Source organism: Stenella coeruleoalba (assembly GCF_951394435.1).
Source record: "Stenella coeruleoalba genome assembly, chromosome: 2".
Lineage (NCBI taxonomy): Eukaryota > Metazoa > Chordata > Mammalia > Artiodactyla > Delphinidae > Stenella > Stenella coeruleoalba.
In genome coordinates, this window is record NC_137147.1 from 174,547,957 (window position 1) to 174,568,296 (window position 20,340).

General features: G+C 43.4%; 1 protein-coding gene across 16 annotated transcripts in view; it reads right to left on the reverse strand.

The window, feature by feature from the left end:
- Positions 1–20,340, reverse strand: part of FRMD4A (FERM domain containing 4A) — a gene marked incomplete at its 3' end in the record, with an annotated part of 767,390 nt that overhangs the window by 94,402 nt on the left and 652,648 nt on the right. For all 16 annotated transcript variants that reach the window (XM_079914365.1, XM_079914366.1, XM_079914358.1 and 13 more), the window contains 2 exons: positions 10,923–10,979; positions 10,005–10,027 (listed from right to left, as the gene is read on the reverse strand). In XM_079914365.1, the coding sequence (XP_079770491.1) occupies positions 10,005–10,027; positions 10,923–10,979 (80 nt within the window). The remainder of the gene's footprint in view (positions 1–10,004; positions 10,028–10,922; positions 10,980–20,340) is intronic.

Consider the following 20,340-nt stretch of genomic DNA (forward strand, 5'->3'; position numbering starts at 1 on the left):
GTGGGATCCTCCCGGACCGGGGCACGAACCCGTGTCCCCTGCATCGGCAGGCGGACTCCCAACCACTGCGCCACCAGGGAAGCCCGAAATCAATAAATCTAAGTCCTTGAATGGTTGTCACGTAGGTGGCAAGGGTTTATTGATTAATTATCAATAAGTTGAATGTATTTATGGAGGCCCTGCTATAGGGAGACATAAAAAAAGGATAAGCCATAGTCCTCATTCAAAAGGTGCTCACAATTCAGTGCAGGGAGTGAGGGGTGCGAATAAAAAGAGAACTGACTACATGGGCAGTACTGGATCATGTCCATTCAAACAACAGACTAAAGTTTGCAGGAAAGGAAGGCCCCTGTGGGCTCTGTTGTAAACGCAGACTTTGGGGCAGGGCCCACATGGAGAAAAGGACAGGAATCTTATTTTTCTTCTCAGTGGAACACAGTAGAGTATGGAGGCCAGGAACTGAAGAGATCAATCAGAACGGGTGGTATGGAAGGGTTAAGCAGACCAAATAAATGGCAGACGAGGCATAGGATTTTGAGGACCTTCCATGCCAGGCTGGTAGAGTTCAAGTTTAGCCAGGAGGCAAGGGTCAGCACCGGAGCTTTTCACACAGGTCACCTCCTTGTGTTTAGGAAAATTCAATTCCCAAGCAGAGTTTGGAATGTTTACTTGCATGTTATTAAGGCATAAAGGAATACTCAGGTCCCCGAACACCCAAGAGCCTACAGTGATGAGTTTCTGGGTCTTATCTTCCCTGTTTATTAACTATAAGCTCCCTGAGAACAGGGATTTGTTTCACGGACTCATCGGTGCCTAGGGTGGCACGTTACAAATGGAACTGTGAGAAAGACAATCTGAAGCACGAGTGTGGGTTTAACTCCCACTCATCACATCTAAAGTATATTTGGGGAAGGACGGAACTAAAGGAGGAAGAGATTGTCTTACCCACTAAACACTCATTTGTTGGCAAACAAGCATCCCCGATGAGAGTCCCAGGTCTGACTTCCTGGCTGGAGCTGCAGTGGCTTTTTTTTTTAGCGCTCCCCCAGGGCCAGGTGACACAGACAAACACAACAAGAAATCACGAAGGCGTGAAGCCCGTCCAAATCCATTACATTCTGGAAGGGATCCAGGGCTCTTAAGCCGCCCCAAAGGACAACTATGTAGAAATGTCCTATTTGCCTTTCTGCTGTCTGTAAACATCTGTAATGACTTAGAGGGGGCCAGCCCTGTCAGATGATCTGGCCATACCCTGGCTGCAAATCACAACGCTGCCTTAATGGGAGACCTGGTCACTCTATCTCCAGAGACTTGGGAAGCTGAAACTGAAAGAATGTGCTAGAAGTCCCCAGCTTCCTCTCTCAAGATTTTCTACTTGGACGTTTCCCCCAGAGTCAGGACAAATGATAAATGCCCACTTATGAAATACCCTAAAACAGTTCCTTGTTCCTAACAGCGGTCAGTTTCCATTTCTAGCAAAAGAAAAAAGGTCTCTAGGAAAATCACTTGCTAAACTGAGAGTAAAACTGAAGTCTTCTTATTTTTAATATTAACCAGATTTTATTCACAACTTTTAGGTAGTGATTAATGCTGCCAGCAAAAACTTGGTCTCTCAATGACGCGTTAAGTCTTTGACTTGGGTTTTTTTTGCTTTTTTTTTTTGTTTTTTGTTTTTAAGATGATGGATCGTGGTTCTACTGTCTACCCTACTCATAAAACATGGGAAGTTTGAATGATCTGCTGTGGAAAACTAAGGTTTCGAGCAATATGCATCAACGAGGGGATCTGTCACGAATAACAGCAAGAACAAATTTAACCAAGACACAATAGAGTGAAGAAAGCAAAGATGAAATTTGATAGGACGATTAGCAAAACCCACAAGGTGCTTGTTTTCCTTTAAAAAATGACAAAACGCTTTTTCAGAAGATTCCCTTTGGGTTAAATGAGATGTCCATAACTTGCAGGACAAACCTGGGGCAGACAGAACTGGCTTCGTGTGGAAGAATTCTTCCTGAAACCAGTGGTTTTGAGGTGTCCTGGTACTAAAACACTAGAGCACTAAAGCCAGAAAGTTACACTAGTGTCACAAAAAAGGACTAACACAAAACTCAGAGACAGTAACATCATGTTAGTATCCTACTAACTCCTCCGTATTTCATGAGTGTATCATGAAGGTCAAGTTCTCCAGAGAGAGGGATTTCCTAAGTTAAAAAGAGTATTACGGGTCCTCATTAACCGCAATTCCAAAAATCTGAAAATCTCTAAGATATAAAGCCTTCTCACCCACTTGGTGGTGAACCTAATGTTCGACCTTTCTCTCTCTCTTCCACTTGGTATGAATACCCACATTCTGGTGCAGAAGCGTGAACAGACTGGATTCCAGGAGCTGCCTCAGACGCTGCCGTGGGTGTTACGGTATACTCCGCATTACCCATCTAAAACCCACAAAGTTCTGGGTTCAGAAACACTGGACCCTAAAGTTTCAGAGATGCATTGTGGATCTGTATTACTTTATTCAACGGTACAATACATCTAGAAAACTCTGAGACAGATGGATAAGGACAGCTGTAAATTTTCTCTTCTTTGCTTATCTTAATAACCATGCAGGAAACAATTTCTCTCCTTCCCTTCCCTTCTTCTTTTTTTTTTAACCAAGTTGAACTTCATGTTCTAGCAAAGAAAATGGGGACACTTGGCTATCTCCTCCCTACCACATACTCTCCTTCAGGGGTACAGGGAGGCTCACAGAACTGGTGGCTGAGGACGATGCTTGTGAGGGTTCTCCTGTAGTTGTGTGACCATTTGCAGACACCAAGGAAGCACCTGCGGGTCCCTCTGAGATTCTTCCAGCAGAGGATTCTGGATTCTGGGCATGTATCATGGATAAATATGCCACACTAATTTGCCACCTGTAAGGAGGGGCAAAATTACCAACATTCATGAATTATGTGCCTTTATTTCTGATGGTAATGGCTAATTTATCTAAGTAAAGATTTCTTTCTTGATTAGTGAGTTTGGTTTTCTAGGATGACAGAAAACATTTTTTGCGTTTCTAACATAGTTGTAAACTTGTAAAAATTCAAAACAAATTTTTTATGAGCCTACAATTTGAGACAATAATTCTACTCAAAAAGCTGTTTAATTTTCTATGTTATCCTTTTGAGTCAAAATCTTAATTCTGAAAAACTGACATAATGTCATAGCCGTGAACCTTTTTGTTATTACCAAGGTCAACTCAAAATATGATATTGATATTAAAGAAATATTTAGCAAATGAGACAAGCTGTCATAATACAAAATTGCCTCCTTTACGGTATAGCTAAACAATTCCCATAGGATTGGAAGAATATTCTCCTGCAAAATACCCTATCGGAATACTTTTCTATGCTTGGAAACTGTGAATTACACACTTGAAAAGCTCAGTAAAATGGACTTTTGTGCACAAAACAAAGCTTTCTGTAATAACATTTCCACTTGAACATTTTGTTTCAAAATTTCAGATTCTGTTCCTTTCAAAAGGTCTTGCTGGCATGAAAGATTCCAGCTGCTTCTCCCTCTAAGTCCTTTAGAAGTCATGGGAAAATATCACACACCCCATTCTCTCTCTCTCTCTCTGTCTTTTTTTTTTTAATAAAATAACATACAAGAATTATATAACTTTAAGTTCTTCCCACAAAAACTCTCCTTTGGGCTGCATGTATTTCAAGCTTAACAGATGACTTTTTTTCTAGTCATTTTCCAATAGGGAAATTTGCAAGTTTGGGTATTAAAGGTACTATTAGGTTATGTAAGTTGTATTCCAAATGTTGACTCTTCCAAACACAGCTGTCTGAGTATTTTTTTTTTTACTAATTATCTAAAAGTCTCAGCAAATCGATTTCTCTTAGTATATAACCCCATCAGCTGTTTTCTTTCAAGAGGCCAATTAAAACATTGTAGGAAAATACACCGCAAATGATCAAATGCTCTAATACCGCTTTAACACTGAGCTCGCTATGACTTGCAGTAGTAAAACGACTTAGGTAAGTGCAAAGTAATGATGTTAGTAGATTCAGAATTGTGATTTTTTTTTTTTTTTTTTTGCGATACGCGGGCCTCTCACTGCTGTGGCCTCTCCTGCTGCGGAGCACAGGCTCCGGACGCGCAGGCTCAGTGGCCATAGCTCACGGGCCCAGCCGCTCCGCAGCATGTGGGATCTTCCCGGACCGGGGCACGAACCCGTGTCCCCTGCGTCGGCAGGCGGACTCTCAACCACTGCGCCACCAGGGAAGCCCGGAATTGTGATTTATAGACCACTGCCTGAGATTAATCAACTTTCAACGCTGTCTCTTAGCAGGGCAAGAAAATAATGTCATCTTTTTAAAGACAGTAATCTGTACAAATGTTTATGTTACCAAAAAAAGTCTTTTAGAAGAAAATCAGCCCTTTATCTTCTTTTCCTGTTGATCTTCTAAAATTCTTCCTTTAACCTATGACTGCCTAAAAGGCATCATCTAGTCTGACAAAAAAACAAAACAACAAAAGCCTACAAATAGGGAATTTTCAGATACCAGTAAACCAAGTTTCACTTGCAGTAATTCACAAATGCTCTCAAGAAAGGCAGACGAGATTTCATACAAAGAACAAAAAAATCAAGAGGGTACTTTTGTTTTTCCCACAGAAATTTCATTTTATCTTTCTGGCTTAGTGAACACATGGTTCCATGGTTTACAGAAGAGGAAATATTAAAAAGTCTTCACTTTTTTTTTTTTTTGCTTCTAGCTGCTCTTCTAGAGACCTAAGACCAGGCAGTCCGAGGAAGCTGAAAGGAATTTTTCAGGACAAATAAATACTCCAACTCCTTTTCTAAAATGGAGGTAAAACTCAATTTCCCTGCTACTCATTTCTATTGATGGAGTAACGTGTTGCTCTATTTCTAAAGCATTATTATTATTATTATTAAGAAGCAGAATTGGAACCCTGTAGGTTGATAAATCAGGGTCACAGTAAGACCCTTACTGACCCTGGAACTCTGATAAGCAGATATTCTCCCACTGGCACCAGCCTTTAACTTTGTACGGACGTCACAGAAACTGACCCCTCTGTATTCAATCACAGCGTTGCTTTTTTGACGTTGGTTGCTGTGTTTCCTTGGAATAGACAACCTGCAGATGGAGGGCAGCCTCCCATCACCTCTAAAGCACATGATGAACTTTGCCTAACAGGTAAGCAAAATGTGACCCACAGAACTTTACATGGGATTTCCTTAATATCAGCCCTTTTCAGGTGCTGTTTGCTTACTGGTCCTTATAAGTCTTTTAATGATCAGCATAAATATATCTGGTTTTCTGGAACAAAGATATTTCCAGGTCCCAATAGATGGCCTGGGGTAACCAAGCTTTACCGGTCTGGTTTCAATAAATCTTGTTAGCAAAAAATTCTACAGAACAGATGTTTTTTTACTAGTCCCTGTTAATCTGCGGATGATTCTTTATATCAAAGGCAGTATGATTTGGGAATGTATTTATGTGTCTCAGCATAAACTATTTTTAATCAATTCACCGATTTGGTAAAATGTTGTTAAAATGATTATTTTCCCTCCTTTTTTTTTTTTTTTGGTGGCCCCCTTTCAGAAAGGCTGACAGAAAGTAAAAAGTGAGGCTATTCTCAAAATCAGAGTATGAAGATTAGCCACTAGGGTTTTCAGTTAAGGTCCCCTTAGGGAAAAAAAGCAAAAAAATCAAATTCTTTAAATAATACCTTGCTCAGTGCAGTGTATTAATAAGTCTTCTATTACATTAAATTAGAATGTGACTATACAGTTTGAATGTCCTGTTCAGTTGACTAAATTAGGTGTTCCCTGAATTGACCTTTTTAAAGACAAGAGTATTATTTTTCTATGGTAACTGAATGTTTGAAAGAATTTTTTTTGACATCTTTATTGGAGTATAATTGCTCTACAATGTTGTGTTAGTTTCTGCCGTATAACAAAAGTGAATAAGCTATATGTATACATATATCCCCATATCTCCTCCCTCTTGCGTGTCCCTCCCACCCTCCTTCTCCCACCCCTCTAGGTGGACACAAAGCACCGAGCTGATCTCCCTGTGCTATGCAGCTGCTTCCCACTAGCTATCTATTTTACAAGGAATTTTTTTTTTAATAAGAAAAATCAGTGCTCGGCACTTAAACCACTGCAGAGTTTATGATGAATAAAGTATGTATAAAATCCTAGAAAATGTGTATTAGCTGACTAATGCTCAGGAGTGATTATCAAAGGAGAACTTTTTGTTTTTAGAACTGTTTTGACCCTTTTCAACCTAATATTTGCTTATATAGCTGCCATGATGAACAGTTCTTAGGCTATTCAATTGTTTTAAACAGAAATGCCAACTCCACTGATTTCCTCATTGTTGATGGACATTCTTTTTTTTTTTACATACATATGTACCAGGAAATGAAATACGATCACTACATGCTTTGCTAAGGAAAACAATACAAGGGAAAAAATATTTTTAGATAAAACGATTTCCTCAACCTTTCACGATATCTTACAAATTTGTCTATGCTAGAATATGAACATGGGTGACATATATTTCTTCCTATCATGGACAATACTTCCTATCTATACCTCACTCATTTTCTTTCAGCAACACTGAACCCAAGATTTCATTGTCAAGCTCAGTAAGACAAGGAAGTGAACATTTCCATTCACTGGAAAGAAAAGGGGGTTACATGAGAATAATCCTTCAAGCTCAATAAGACAAGGAAGTGAACATTTCCATTCACTGGAAAGAAAAGGGGGTTACGTAAGAATAAGCCTTCAGGGGTCTGCTGAGCACAAAAGAGTCCAAAAGGAGAAACAGAACAGCTTGTGAGTTTCATGAGAAACAGCAGTTATGGCTCTGGGTTGACCTTACATAGCTCTCGTTCTATTAAAGTAATATCAGCACTTTCGACTTCTCCCTTTTGTAAAAAGAACCCTTTTCCTCTTGTACATCAAGGAACTTGCTCCCCTAAGATGTAGATTTTTTTTGGCCCAACTGAGTGGCTTGCGGGATCTTAGTTCCCTGACCAGGGATTGAACCTGGGCCACAGCAGTGAAAGTGCTGAGTCCTAAGCACTGGACCGCCAGGGAATTCCCATAATATAGAGATTTTTAATACTCATTCCACATCCATGTAATCTGCATCTATTCACTGAAGTGTAAACCTACAGGATAACAGCATCCTGGGCTAAGTAGCTTTTTAGGAAGGCAGAGATGCAGGATCATCAGGCTATGAAAGAGTTACTTACTTTGCCTTTTGTGTGCGACCATTAATTTCAAAGGTTATTGGATCCTCTAGATTCTAGAAGATCTCAGAATTAAGCCCTGGACCACGTGCTGTATACAACGCTTCCCCGGTGCTCTAAGGTGACATCTCCTGTTACGAATGCTGCTCAGGAAAATGTACTGTGTTTACAGGGTGTGTGTATAAGTCAAAGCCATTCAGTTAAATACGATTAAGGTTATAGAGTCCGGCATTCATTGATAGAGCAAAAACGACTTTCTACAATACTAAACTATGAGGATGGGACATCTAAAATGCCTGATGTTTGGCCACCAAACCAAATGTTATGGGGATCTTCCCAGATGTGGATGGGAAGAGGTAAAAATCAAGGATTACTTCTCTTGTTCCGAAACTCCGGGCCACTCAAGCATATGAACCGTGGGCTTGTACAGAGAACGGTGTTTATCAGGGAATCCCAACTTCTGTGACGTGAGTTTTACGCTGGGAGATAAACTGACCTTTTGGATAAGGTGTCTGACCTCTCCCCTCCCCTGACGGCTATTTCTCACCCCAGGCAGCTGCTGTTATAAACAAACTGTGAGGGAACACTTTGACAAATGAAGCCAAACCAGGATCCTTTGTTTCTCTGCAGCCAACAAGCTGGGATTCCACAAGCTCCTGAGGGGGCCATGAGTTACTGGAGGCCAGGCCTGCCCTTCCTCCCCACTGACCATCCCTGTAGCCCCACGTTCCCAGGATCTGTGGGGCCAGATGACGCTGTTCTCAGCTCACATTCCATCCTGTCAGGGGGCTCTCAGAAATAAATAATATTTACAGCAGAGTTCAGAGCCCGTGAAAGAGAAGGCAGGGAAAAGTATCTTCAGAGTAAGTGGACCGGACAATGGAATCCACTGGATCTGTGGTTATTAAACCATTTTTTCATGGGACTTTAGAGCCTTTTGTAAATAGATATGAACCTGCACTTACCAAGAGCCTCAAGTCCAATACCAAATGAAAGGCATAAAAAACTAACAAAGAAAAAACAGAACAAAGTATAGTTTCTAGATCCTGAAAATGTGGCACTCAATCCATTCGGTCAACAGTTATTGGCCACCTACAAGGTCTCCTGCTAAGGCTATAAATAAACCTTCATCGCCCCCCCAGAAAAAGGACTACCTCTGTTTCATAGCAAGAACTTGGGAAACCTAAATAAAAGGGGCCTGGAGGTCTCCTTCTACAAATAATCAAACTGAGCTGAAGGGACTATATTTTAGGATCAGGGGTCGTCCCACTACAACCCACTGGCCAACGCTGCTTGTTTTTATGTGGCCTGTGAGCGAAGCACGGTTGGGAAAATAATCTTAAGAAAAAAGTCTTAAACGGTTGGGGAAAAAAAAATCAAAAGAAGAAGAATATTTTGTGGTACATGAAAATGTATATGATATTCAAATTTCTGAATTTATAAATAAAGTTTTATTGGAACACCGACATACTCATTTGCTTCCCTACTGTCTCTGGCTGCTTTTGCACTTAGAAAGGGAGGGGTGAGTAGTTGCAACAGAGACTGCGTGGCCTGCAAAACCCAAGTATTTACTGTCTGGTTCTTTACAGAAAGTGTTTGCTGACCCTTGTTTTACATTGTCAAAGAATTTTTTTGGTTTTGCTGAGATATCTGAGTGAGAAAATATACCTCTGCCTTTGCTAGAAAGCCTGAGAAATGCATGGCGAGCAGAGAGAAGGCAGCTAAGACCTGAAAAGCCAGTCAGCATGAAGTTGAGAAGCTGGACAAGTAGAGGGAGACCACCAGGTGAAGTAGTTAGGCGGCATCAGATCCCCCAAAGCAGGAGAAAACACCCAAGTTCCTTCACGGAGCAGAGGTATAACCTGCATTTCTTTTGCATACCAAGTTTGCTAATTTCCTAATGATGGGCCAGGATCCCACGCCCTGATGCTGTTCTTGTACATGTGGTTGAGTCTTCATATCTCTAGACCTTGATTCTAAAGAATGAGCTATACTGGACTTCCCTCAGGGGAGTTCCATAAAACAGAATCCCAGGAATGATGTCTGTCTTTGAGCAGACAGTCCTGTTGGTGGATGGCTACAACCCCTACTCTGTCTCCAGTAATGATCAGGAGAGACCGGCACTTCAGCCCTACTGGTCAACGGGCCGCGCTTAATGAAACGAATGACGAGGTTGAAGTTTGTGGAGCTACAGGGCTATTAAAGCAGGGCACATTTTTCCCCGTGGTTAAGTCTGTTTATGTTCTCTCCCTAACATAACATCTGGAAAAGGAAAGACAGTAGAAGTGGGATATTTATATTGTAACACTTTCATGAAAGACATCTTCCTGCGGGCTAGGATTTTGTACCTTCAGGGTTGGAACTAAAACAGAGGAAAAAAAAGATGTTTGCGTCCATGGGGTTCTCTCTATCACTATAGTTCATACCACAGTGATAATTCAAGGCTCCACGAAGACACCTGGGCGACCTGACACACCTCAATACAATGGCCATGTGTGACAGTGGGTTCTAACATCAGCCTCTTAGTAACTTTCCTTTGGTGCAGAATATCCTCCTATTACTGGGCTTTCTCTGCCTGATGTATCTATTTCTGTGGACAAGTTGGGAACTGGATTTCAACATTAAGATATAATATTAATAAATTGCTCTCCTACGAAGAAAAGACAGAATAGTTTCTTTTAATAGAGATGCAACAGAATACATTTTTAAGCCAAAAACTCTCGTAAACTCACCTAGAAAAGTCTCCCTTTGCCTCCTGTAGAAGAAGAAAATTCAACATCAGTGACACATTCTGATCCCACGTTACAGATTTTAAAATACATTGTAATGAAGTCCTCTACTGAATCAGTCCGACTGACTGCTGTTTCGTCCTATCAGCTATAGTAATATAATTAAGGAAGGACACGTGTATTTACCACTTGAATATGAGACAATTAAACTTCAGAAAGTTATATACAAAGAAAGTGATTCATAAGGACAAAGGGAAAGTTTCCATTTCTAAGCCCTGATCTAACTTTTTCCAGTTTAAAGATTCTGAACCTGGATGTCTGTCTGGATAGCACTGTCTACGTGTCCATGTCTTGTGTTATTTGTTGTTTTATCTTGTATTGTGGGCTTTTGGAGGCAGGGACCATGGAATCTGTAATGCATTAGCATAACGCCTGAAACATAGTAGTTGCTCACTAAGTCCTACTGAAGGAATAAATTAATGACATCATTTTAGCTCATCTTGCCAGTGTTTCTAATACTCAGTAGGCCTCTTTTTCACATAAGCTAAGGATCTTTTCCTTGTCTTTCATGACAGTGATTCTCCTGGTAATTAATTCCTGCTTTTTACTTGGCTTTCTCCAGTGACCTGAAGAAAAGGGGTTCACTGGATGGTCTCAGTTTCCCCCAATCTCAGGTTATACACACAATTTTCCTTTGCAGAGAAATACAGTCTTAACATTTTGGAGAAGGACAGAGAATAGAGAAGACTCTATTTGCTGCCATGGGTGTAGTTTCCCCAGTAGCTCTTTCCTGCTTGTGGCTAAAAATAACTAAGAAGTCAAAGAGCTAGTGGATATAGCAACTGCCACGCATGGTAAGTCTTATTCCTCTTTCTTCTGTGTGTGGCCCTGGCATACAAAGACGAGGGGGAGACGACTTACCTGTAAAATATACGAGGCTAATTCAAACACCACTTCACTGTCAACGTCAATCAGCTCCTGAAAGGAAAACCAAGGAAGATAAGTTTGGTCCTTTAATGATGGTTTCTTTAGGATCTCTCCCCAAAGAGGATGGGTGTTTCTTTCCTAAGGTGTTCCCTAAAATCTCAAGCACTCATAGAATATCTTCTCTGAATTACTTGGACCCGAATGCTCCCTGACATGCTTTTTACAGCTCTTAGAATGAATCCAGTGGTCCTGGGTCTACACAGTTGCCTCCAGGGCTTCATCTTTGTCTACATGAGAAATTAAGGGATGGGCCAGTCCCCGGCTTTTTACAAATCTGTCAACCTGATTAATCAGCAGAGTAAGGTTACTTGATAACCACATGCATTTTTCTTTCTAAACTCTACTTAGGAACCAGGAATAAGGCTTTACTGAAGAAAAGGTTACAGTGGGATTGTGACTCTTTTAAAATTAAATAAAATGAAAAATAGAATTCCCCAGTTGCACCAGCCACATCTCTTTCGTGTACTCAATACTTCGAGGCAGCTGTTGGCTACCATGATGTCAGAGCACATGCAGGGCACTGCGCTCATTGTAGAAAGTTCTACTGGTCCGCACTGTTAGAGAATCCAAGTTTAAAAATGCTCTGTTCTATAGATTGCCAACAAACACATGAAAGAATGCTCAACATCACTAATCATTAGAGAAATGCAAATCAAAACTACAATGAGATATCATCGCACACCTGTCAGAATGGCCATCATCAAAAAATCTAGAAACAATAAATGCTGGAGAGGGTGTGGAGAAAAGGGAACCCTCCTGCACTGTTGGTGGGAATGTAAATTGGTACAGCCACACTGGAGAACAGTATGGAGGTTCCTTAAAAAACTACAAATAGAACTACCATATGACCCAGCAATCCCACTGCTGGGCATATACCCTGAGAAAACCATAATTCAAAAAGAGTCATGTACCACAATGTTCATTGCAGCTCTATTTACAATAGCCAAGACATGGAAGCAACCTAAGTGTCCATCGACAGATGAATGGATAAAGAAGATGTGGCACATATACACAATGGAATATTACTCATCCATGAAAAGAAACTAAATTGAGTTATTTGTAGTGAGGTGGATGGACCTAGAGTCTGTCATACAGAGTGAAGTAAGTCAGAAAGAGAAAAACAAATACCGTATGCTAACACATATAAATGGAATCTAAAAAAAAGAAAAAAATGGTCATGAAGAACCTAGGGGCAAGACGGGAATAAAGACACAGACCTACTAGAGAATGGACTTGAGGATGTGGGGAGGGGGAAGGGTAAGCTGTGACAAAGTGAGAGAGTGGCATGGACATATATACACTACCAAACGTAAAATAGATAGCTAGTGGGAAGCAGCCGCATAGCACAGGGAGATCAAGATCAGCTCGGTGCTCTGTGACCACCTAGAGGGGTGGGATAGGGAGGGTGGGAGGGAGGGAGAAGCAAGAGGGAAGAGATATGGGAACATATGTATACGTATAACTGATTCACTTTGTTATAAAGCAGAAACTAACACACCATTGTAAAGCAATTATACTCCAATAGAGATGTTAAAAAGCAAAACAAAACAAAACTCTGTTCTCTAGTTCTTCCCCCAAATATTTAATCGTGATCTACGGACATGGTCTTAAAAGGACATAAGCCTCTCTTAGGTTTTTAAAAAAATCCTATGTATATATATTTCAAAATGTATATAGTCCATATCTCCTTGTATCTAACAGCTTGACTGAGGTATAATAGATACAGAAAGAAATTGCACACTTAGTATATATAATGTGTTACTTCAGACATATGCAAACACCTGTGATACCATCACCATGTTCAAGGTACTAAACACCCATCACCTCCAAAAGTTTCCTTGTGTCTCTCTGTGTGTTCTTCTCGGGGGGAGGTAAGAACACTTAATGTGAGATCTACCCTCCTAACAAGATTTTAAGTGAACAACACTGTATTTGATATACAGTTCAGATCTTAGAGACAAAGGAAAGCCTGGAGTCCACCAGCACGCAAGAATAATAACCAAATTAACTGACTTTGTACTTCTGTTATCAAGTACAAGTAGAAATGCCTACCTTTCTTTTCTGTCCTTAATACCCCTAGATCCTACAGTGAGTGACTGGAGCACAAAGAACTAGCGCAAGCACCGACTTAGACCTCAGCTAGCCCAGCCACCCGCTTTCATCGAGAACAGAAACCAAAAACCATCAAGGGACTCCCCCAGAGTCACAAGGCTTTAGTGGCTGTGATGGGGCTAAGAAGCACCCCCAAGTTCTTGTCCAGCATCTGACCTTCTGGAGGGCATGCTCTCCCCCAAATCAATCAGGTCACAGTCTCAGCTAACATGGTCTCAGGACCACAGGTAGCATCAAAGTTAGCTAAAACAAGGGTTACTTTTTTTTCGAAGTATAAACCAAACTCTGATTCACAGATTTTCTAATTATTTTTGTGTGCTCCAGAAGTGGCCCCTGTGATTCAAAACAATGCATTGAAGCAAGCCTGTGTATTTCAAGGGAAGGATATCCTGCAGGCTCTTTCGAGCTCAGGAATTTCAAATATGGATAATAATGTTTGCTACCGAACCACCTTGGAGCGTGGGCTAAGAGAACTAACGAGAGACATGGAAGGATGGAGGACGACAATTCTTTATGTTTAACCGGCTGAAGGAGCTTTACGGACACTGTAATTGATACAGACTGTCAGTGCTGGAGTGTGGAGGAATGCTTGGAATTGCAGTCCTGGGATTACCAGGTCCCATCAGAATGTAAATCATTTAACAGTGGACAAATGATTTAACAGAAACACCGTACAGGGTTTCCACAGTGGATCACTTCTACTCGCACTGTGTGCCCTTCCATTCCCACCAGTCGACTTCCTGAAAGTCGCTGGTGTGTACTTGTCAGCGTACTCCGTCAAACATTTACGCCGAGGTTGCAGGCAACGGTCAACGGTGGCTAATACTTAACATCCCAGGAGAGGCCAACTCAAAGCCAACCATGGGGAACAACCCTGTTAAGTGCGAACATTGTTTTTAGTTCATTACTTGACTCATCTGCTAAAGGGGAACATCTATATCTTTGGGAAAGAGGGCAGGAGTGGGGAAGGCGGAGGGCGGTCGTTTTCTATTTGATTTGATTTTGCACAGTCCATTCTGCAGTTCCAGGAGAGACTGTGAGACGCTAATCGCATGGCAGCGTTAACTGTAATGTACGTACCATTATTCAGAATCAAGCTACCAAAGATGCCCATTTAAACATCGAACCTGATTTATACGAGTTCTCTCTCACCGACCATATGTGTCCTCAGGGTAAGTGGGAACTAGTGCCTCTAACTGGGGTGAATTTCCACTTTGTCTGACCTTGACCATCTCCCAGTGAAGATATTAAAAACAATGAGAGCCAGAACGTGACCGGTAAGAGGGAAAAGGATTGAAGAATGAGGTGGCCCAGACGTCCCCACTCTTGCAAAATGTGACGGGAAAGAGAGCTGCGGTATTCCTTCTCACCGTTTCCATTTAGTATTTATTGAGTTCAAGAATCATGGCATCATCTGTCCTCAGAGGAATCAGTACAGAGTCTAAATGGTGTTTATAAGACCCAATCTAGGAACGGGGATGGGGGTGGGGGAAGAGATGCTCCCTAATGGCGAAGAACACGCTTTCCTACCTCGCAGCCGCTGCCTGATTCCCTGATGTCTCCTGTTTATAATACCTTCCCCCGTTTATACCTCATCCTCCCAGGTGATTTTATCCCCTGCGATGGAACAGAGCTCTAGATTTCCTGCCCACACCACACACCTCCCGTTGTACCTCAAACCCTGAGAGCTGAGCCCCCGTGGGGAGAAGCGGACAGATGTTTCCAGGGATCCGCCTACCATATAACATTCCAACGATCGCTGCACCTTTTTCTCATCTGGCTTCTCTCAAGTGCAGAGGTGGCTCTTTTCAAGTGTTTCTGCTCAAGCAGAGCAAATAAACCGAACACGATCACGAAGAGTTCGTGCAAAAATCCCCCACTTTCCTGGGGCAATGGGTTTTCCCCCGACCGAGGGGGAAATGCAGAAAGATGGGGATCAGAAGGCCCTTCAAGGAAGATGTACGGGTGTTGCCCACCGGCATCACCCACAGGCTGGACGGGGGACACTCCTCTGTGCCCCCAGTGCTCTGAGAGCCATTTGAGGAGGGGTGCCGGCAGGGTTGTCTGCCGAGCTGGAGTCTTCCTTGGGAATCTAGGGTGGTCTGGTGGGCATGGAGTCATTTCCTCCTGAGACTCACTGGTAACAGGGGGATGCTGATGGGAGGGTCAGTGATGTCACGGAGGTCACGTGTCCTTTGGACATCTGTCTTACTTGCTACTGAACCACGTGTGCCGCTTTCTGTGATCTTTTGCCACGCGGTATGGACAGACAAAACGTGACTCTCTGCAGGGTGTGCGTGTGTGTGTGTGTGTGTGTGTGTGTGTGTGTGTGTGTGTGTGTGTGTGTGTGTGTGTGTGTGTTCAGACAGGGCTGTGGAGGATGGCATTCTGCATTGTTCTACAAGTTGCCGAATGAGGAGGCCTGAGGTCATCTATCAGCAGCCTCACGGTTAACAATATGCTCAAAAAGATTTCCATTCTGAGGGTCTCTGAGTGTTCCAAAGAGAGAGCCCCATGAGAATCCCCAGTGACAGGTGTAAGGACGGTCTCCAAAAGTCCTGAGAGCTGGAGGAACTCGTCACGACCCCCTTGCTCCAAGGGCCCTGGTGGTGATATTCAGACTCAACGGAGAATCTTAATGAAAAGCCTTCCTCCTTGGTCAGAAATTCCAGCTTTCATGGAAGATTCGTGAGAGCTTTATAACAGAAAAGATGATGAGCAACCACATGGTAGGTTGAAAAGATTTCAATGAGAATGAACTTTGCCAAGTCCAAGCAGAACGACCTGCAGGGCTGCCCCACGGTTTTTCTGGTAAATCCTCACCCACTGTAACCATCTTTCTTTGTACCCGCAAAACGCCCGAAGAGGATGGTTTCTTGCCATCTCTTTAAGACTATTTCTACTCTGGGGCATTGAATAAATACATCCCTGGACCTCTTTGAGTTTCACTTTCCTCGTCAGTAGAATGGGGAGAACAATTTCTTTCCCAATTATTGTATTGAGTCTGGTGAGGCGGAAATGTAGAGGTGATTTGGAAACTCTGAGACTCACTACAAATTTCGGGTCTGCATTACTTATTTTCACTTACTGGAATTTCTGAATCATCTGAACTCCACAATTTTGTCTGTTCTTCAGCATTTTTTTTAGCATTTATTGGAATCTTTTTATTTTTTTTTACATTTTATTTTATTTTTTAAAAAACTTCTTATTGGACTATAAGAATTTACAATGTTGTGTTAACTTCTGCCGTACAGAACAGTTATACATATACATATATCCACTCTTCTTTAGCGTCTTTTCCCATATAGCTCATTACAGAGTATTGAATAGAGTTCCCTGTGCTATACAGGAGGTCCTTGTTGCTTATCTATTTTATATATAGTGGTGTGTATATGTCAATCCCAATCTTCCAATTTATCCCTCTCCCCTTTTTTCCCCCCGAGTAACCATAAGTTTATTTTCTACGTATGTGACTTTATTTCGGTTTTGCAAATAAGTTCGTTTGTATCATTATTTTAGATTCCACGGATAAGTGATATCATATGGTATTTGTCTTTGTCCGACTTATTTCACTTAGTATGATAATCTCTAGGTCCATCCATGTTGCTGCACATGGCATTATTTCATTCTTTTTTATGGCTGAGTAATATTCCATTGTATACATGTACCACATCTTCTTTATCCATTCATCTGTTGATGGACATTTAGGTTGCTTCCATGTCTCGGCTATTGTACATAGTGCTGTAATGAACATAGGGGTGCATGTATCTTTTTTTTTTTTTTTTTTGGCTGCGTTGGATCTTCGCTGCTGCACGCAGGCTCTCTCTAGTTGCGGCGAGCGGGGGCTACTCTTCGTTGCAGTGCACAGGCTTCTCATTGAGGTGGCTTCTCTTGTTGTGGAGCATGGGCTCTAGGCGCACAGGCTGTAGTAGTTGTGGCTCGGGGCCTCTAGAGCGCAGGCTCAGTAGTTGTGGCTCACAGGCTTAGTTGCTCCGCAGCATGTGGGATCTTCCCAGAACAGGGCTCGAACCTGTGTCCCCTGCACTGGCAGGCGTATTCCTAACCACTGTGCCACCAGGGAAGTCCATGTATCATTTTTTTTTTTGTGGTACGCAGGCCTCTCACTGTTGTGGCCTCTCCCGTTGCAGAGCACAGGCTCCGGATGCGCAGGCTCAGCGGCCATGGCTCACGGGCCCAGCCGCTCCGCGGCACGTGGGATCTTCCCGGACCGGGGCACGAACCCGTGTCCCCCGCATTGGCAGGCGGACTCTCAACCACTCCGCCACCAGGGAAGCCCCCATATATCTTTTTGAAAAAGAGTTTTCTCTGGATATATGCCCAGGAATGGGATTGCTGGATCATACGGTAGTTCTACTTTTAGTTTTTTAAGGAACCTCCATACTGTTCTCCATAATGGCTGTTGGACTCGCTAGTAAGACTTATTTTTTAAGGAGGTGGGCAGCATTGTGTGTGTGTCTACATGTGTGTGTGTATCAGTCACCACGTATATCATCCCAGTGGGTCCTGACACCCACATTCAGCCTCGTTGAGCCCACGTGACGCCCTGTTTCACTGCACAACCTGCAGTGGCTATGGGAAGGCGCCCCCAGGCCATCAGGGGCTGACGAGCGGGGTAAGACTGATGTGATCTTGCACAATTCCTCTCTGAGCCCTCTGCCAGTTTTTCATCAGTCAAGTCCCTTCATGTTTGTCTGGGGCACTCTCTCACTCGGTGGCCCGGGTATTTCTCCCGCTGTCCACTGCATACAGTCCATTTCACGATCCTGAGGGATCTCTCCTGTAGAGGTCACGGGCACAGCCCAGATGATGGGTCTGCGTATGTTTATTTCTAGAGAGTTGAAGATGGAAGTCCCTCTCTGTCCTCCTTCCCTTCCTCTCTCTGTCACGCGAGCACATACACCAAGCTGGCAACCCTCCATCTAAGAGATAATGACCAGGATTCTGTGAGTCTGAGACAAATGTTTATGTTGGTTCCTTTGTCCTGTGGGACTTGATTCTGGGCTTTTGTTTCTCTCGTCTTCAGACGAGATATCCTCTGCTCATTAGCAAATCTCTTGGAAGATCTTGGATAAAGGTTGCTTATTTTAATTTCAGCAAGAGTGATGGTATTTAGACCAAAGTAGCAAACTTGGCCCAGGGATGACTGTTTGAACTTCAATCATATGTGACGCTCTTCGTTCAATGGGGACATCTAGGCACAGAAGGCTGGACCGGACCCCCCAGCGCACAGAAAGGAGGAATTTTAAGTTTGTTTTTCTGACATGATCTGCTCTCAGTGGGTACACGTAGGCTCCAAACTTGGTAATTTCCTAGGAAATATGCAAGTCCTTTCTCCCTGGGATTGGAAACGAAGCCATTAAAAACAATTTACTGAGCATTGACCATGCGCCTTGTTTAGTGAGAGGTCAGTGGAAGGTGATCATCAAAATTCACTCAGAAGAATGCTGGTGCCAACTTCTCCTCCAAACCAGGAGACGTACTTCTGTGCGTCTTCAGATGGTGGCCACGGGCCCTGCTTCTTTGGTTATCATTTCGGACAAGATAAATTCTGAGATCAAGCATGTAAATGTGATGGATGCGTATAAAGAGTGGACGGTCAACCCCTTCCGTTCAAACATGAGATTCATAAACAGCTAGTTATGTTGACCAGTCCCTCACTTCACCCAACTTAAATCATCTAAGGATCAAATTGCTCCTCTTAGGAACTGAATAGCAGTGGAAGGTCTTTCAGTGTAGGGGCCTCTTTTCTTTCATTCATGCATTCATTCATTTTTGGCTGCATTGGGTCTTTGTGGCTGTGCGCGGGCTTCCTCTAGTTGCGGCGCCACTCTTCGTTGCGGTGCGCGGGCTTCTCATTGTGGTGGCTTCTCTTGTTGTGGAGCATGGGCTCTAGGCGCAGGGGCTTCAGTAGTTGTGGTGTGCGGGCTTAGTTGCTCTGCGGCATGTGGGATTGTCCCGGACCAGGGCTCGAACCCGTGTCCGCTGCACTGGCAGGTGGATTCTTAACCACTGAACCACCAGGGAAGTTCCGGGAGCCTCTTTTCTTATCTCTCGGAAGGTATGCCTCTGAAGATGACAGGAAGCTGGATTTCAGAATTCTATATTTCCCTTATAACTTTAAGATCTATCATCTAAGGGAATCCTTCTTTTTAAAAATTAAAAAAAACATTTTGACATTTTATGACCTAGCACATGTTGTCTGCAGAGCTTTTGAAAATTATTGTGGTGACTAATTTTGACAGCAAGCTCACTTTGCCAGTGGAGAACTCCGAGCAGGCAGGATTCAATCCTGAAGGTGGTGAAAGTGCTGAGATTAGAGTCCACGTCCACCCCAGCACTCCCTCTAGTGTAGCAAGTCCACTGCCCCCCACGGGGCTGACTGATGGGCCTTCTCCAGTTGACAGAGGAAGCCACATCCCAAGAGAGAGACGACCAGATGGAAAACTTGGCAGGAGAGCTCTGCTCTCCTGGGTCACTTCCTAGGAAGCACACATCATCCTAGGCTCACTTCCCATGGGAGTTTTCCTCGGAACTAGAAACACATTTCTCAATGAGTTTCGTCCATCCCTTGGTCATAAGTTTCCTTTCCATCACCCCCTGTCCCCTGAATGAGTCGAAACACAACAGAAATGCTGGCGAAGGAAGTGGCCATGTCGGGTGTCGATGACCTCTTTTTTGTGGTACGTTGGGCCTCTCACCGCTGTGGCCTCTCCCGTTGCGGAGCACAGGCTCCAGACGCGCAGGCTCGGCGGCCATGGCTCACGGGTCCAGCCGCTCCACGGCATGTGGGATCTTCCCGGACTGGAGCACGAACCCGCATCCCCTGTATCGGCAGGCGGACTCTCGACCACTGTGCCACCAGGGAAGCCCTGATTTTTTTTTTTTTTTTGCAGTACTTGGGCCTCTCACTGTTGTGGCCTCTCCCGTTGCGGAGCACAGGCTCCAGACGCGCAGGCTCAGCGGCCATGGCTCGCGGGCCCAGCCGCTCCGCGGCATGTGGGATCCTCCCGGACCGGGGCACGAACCCACGTCCCCCGCATTGGCAGGCGGACTCTCAACCACTGCGCCACCAGGGAAGTCCCGATGACCCCTTTTGACACGTCTTCCTACTTCACTGAAAGGAGACGAGTAGAGCCCCGCTCGTTCCTGACCAGATTCTAACTTTCTGCATCTTGTACAGATTATGACTGTAATTTCCTGCTCTTTTGGTAGAAAATAG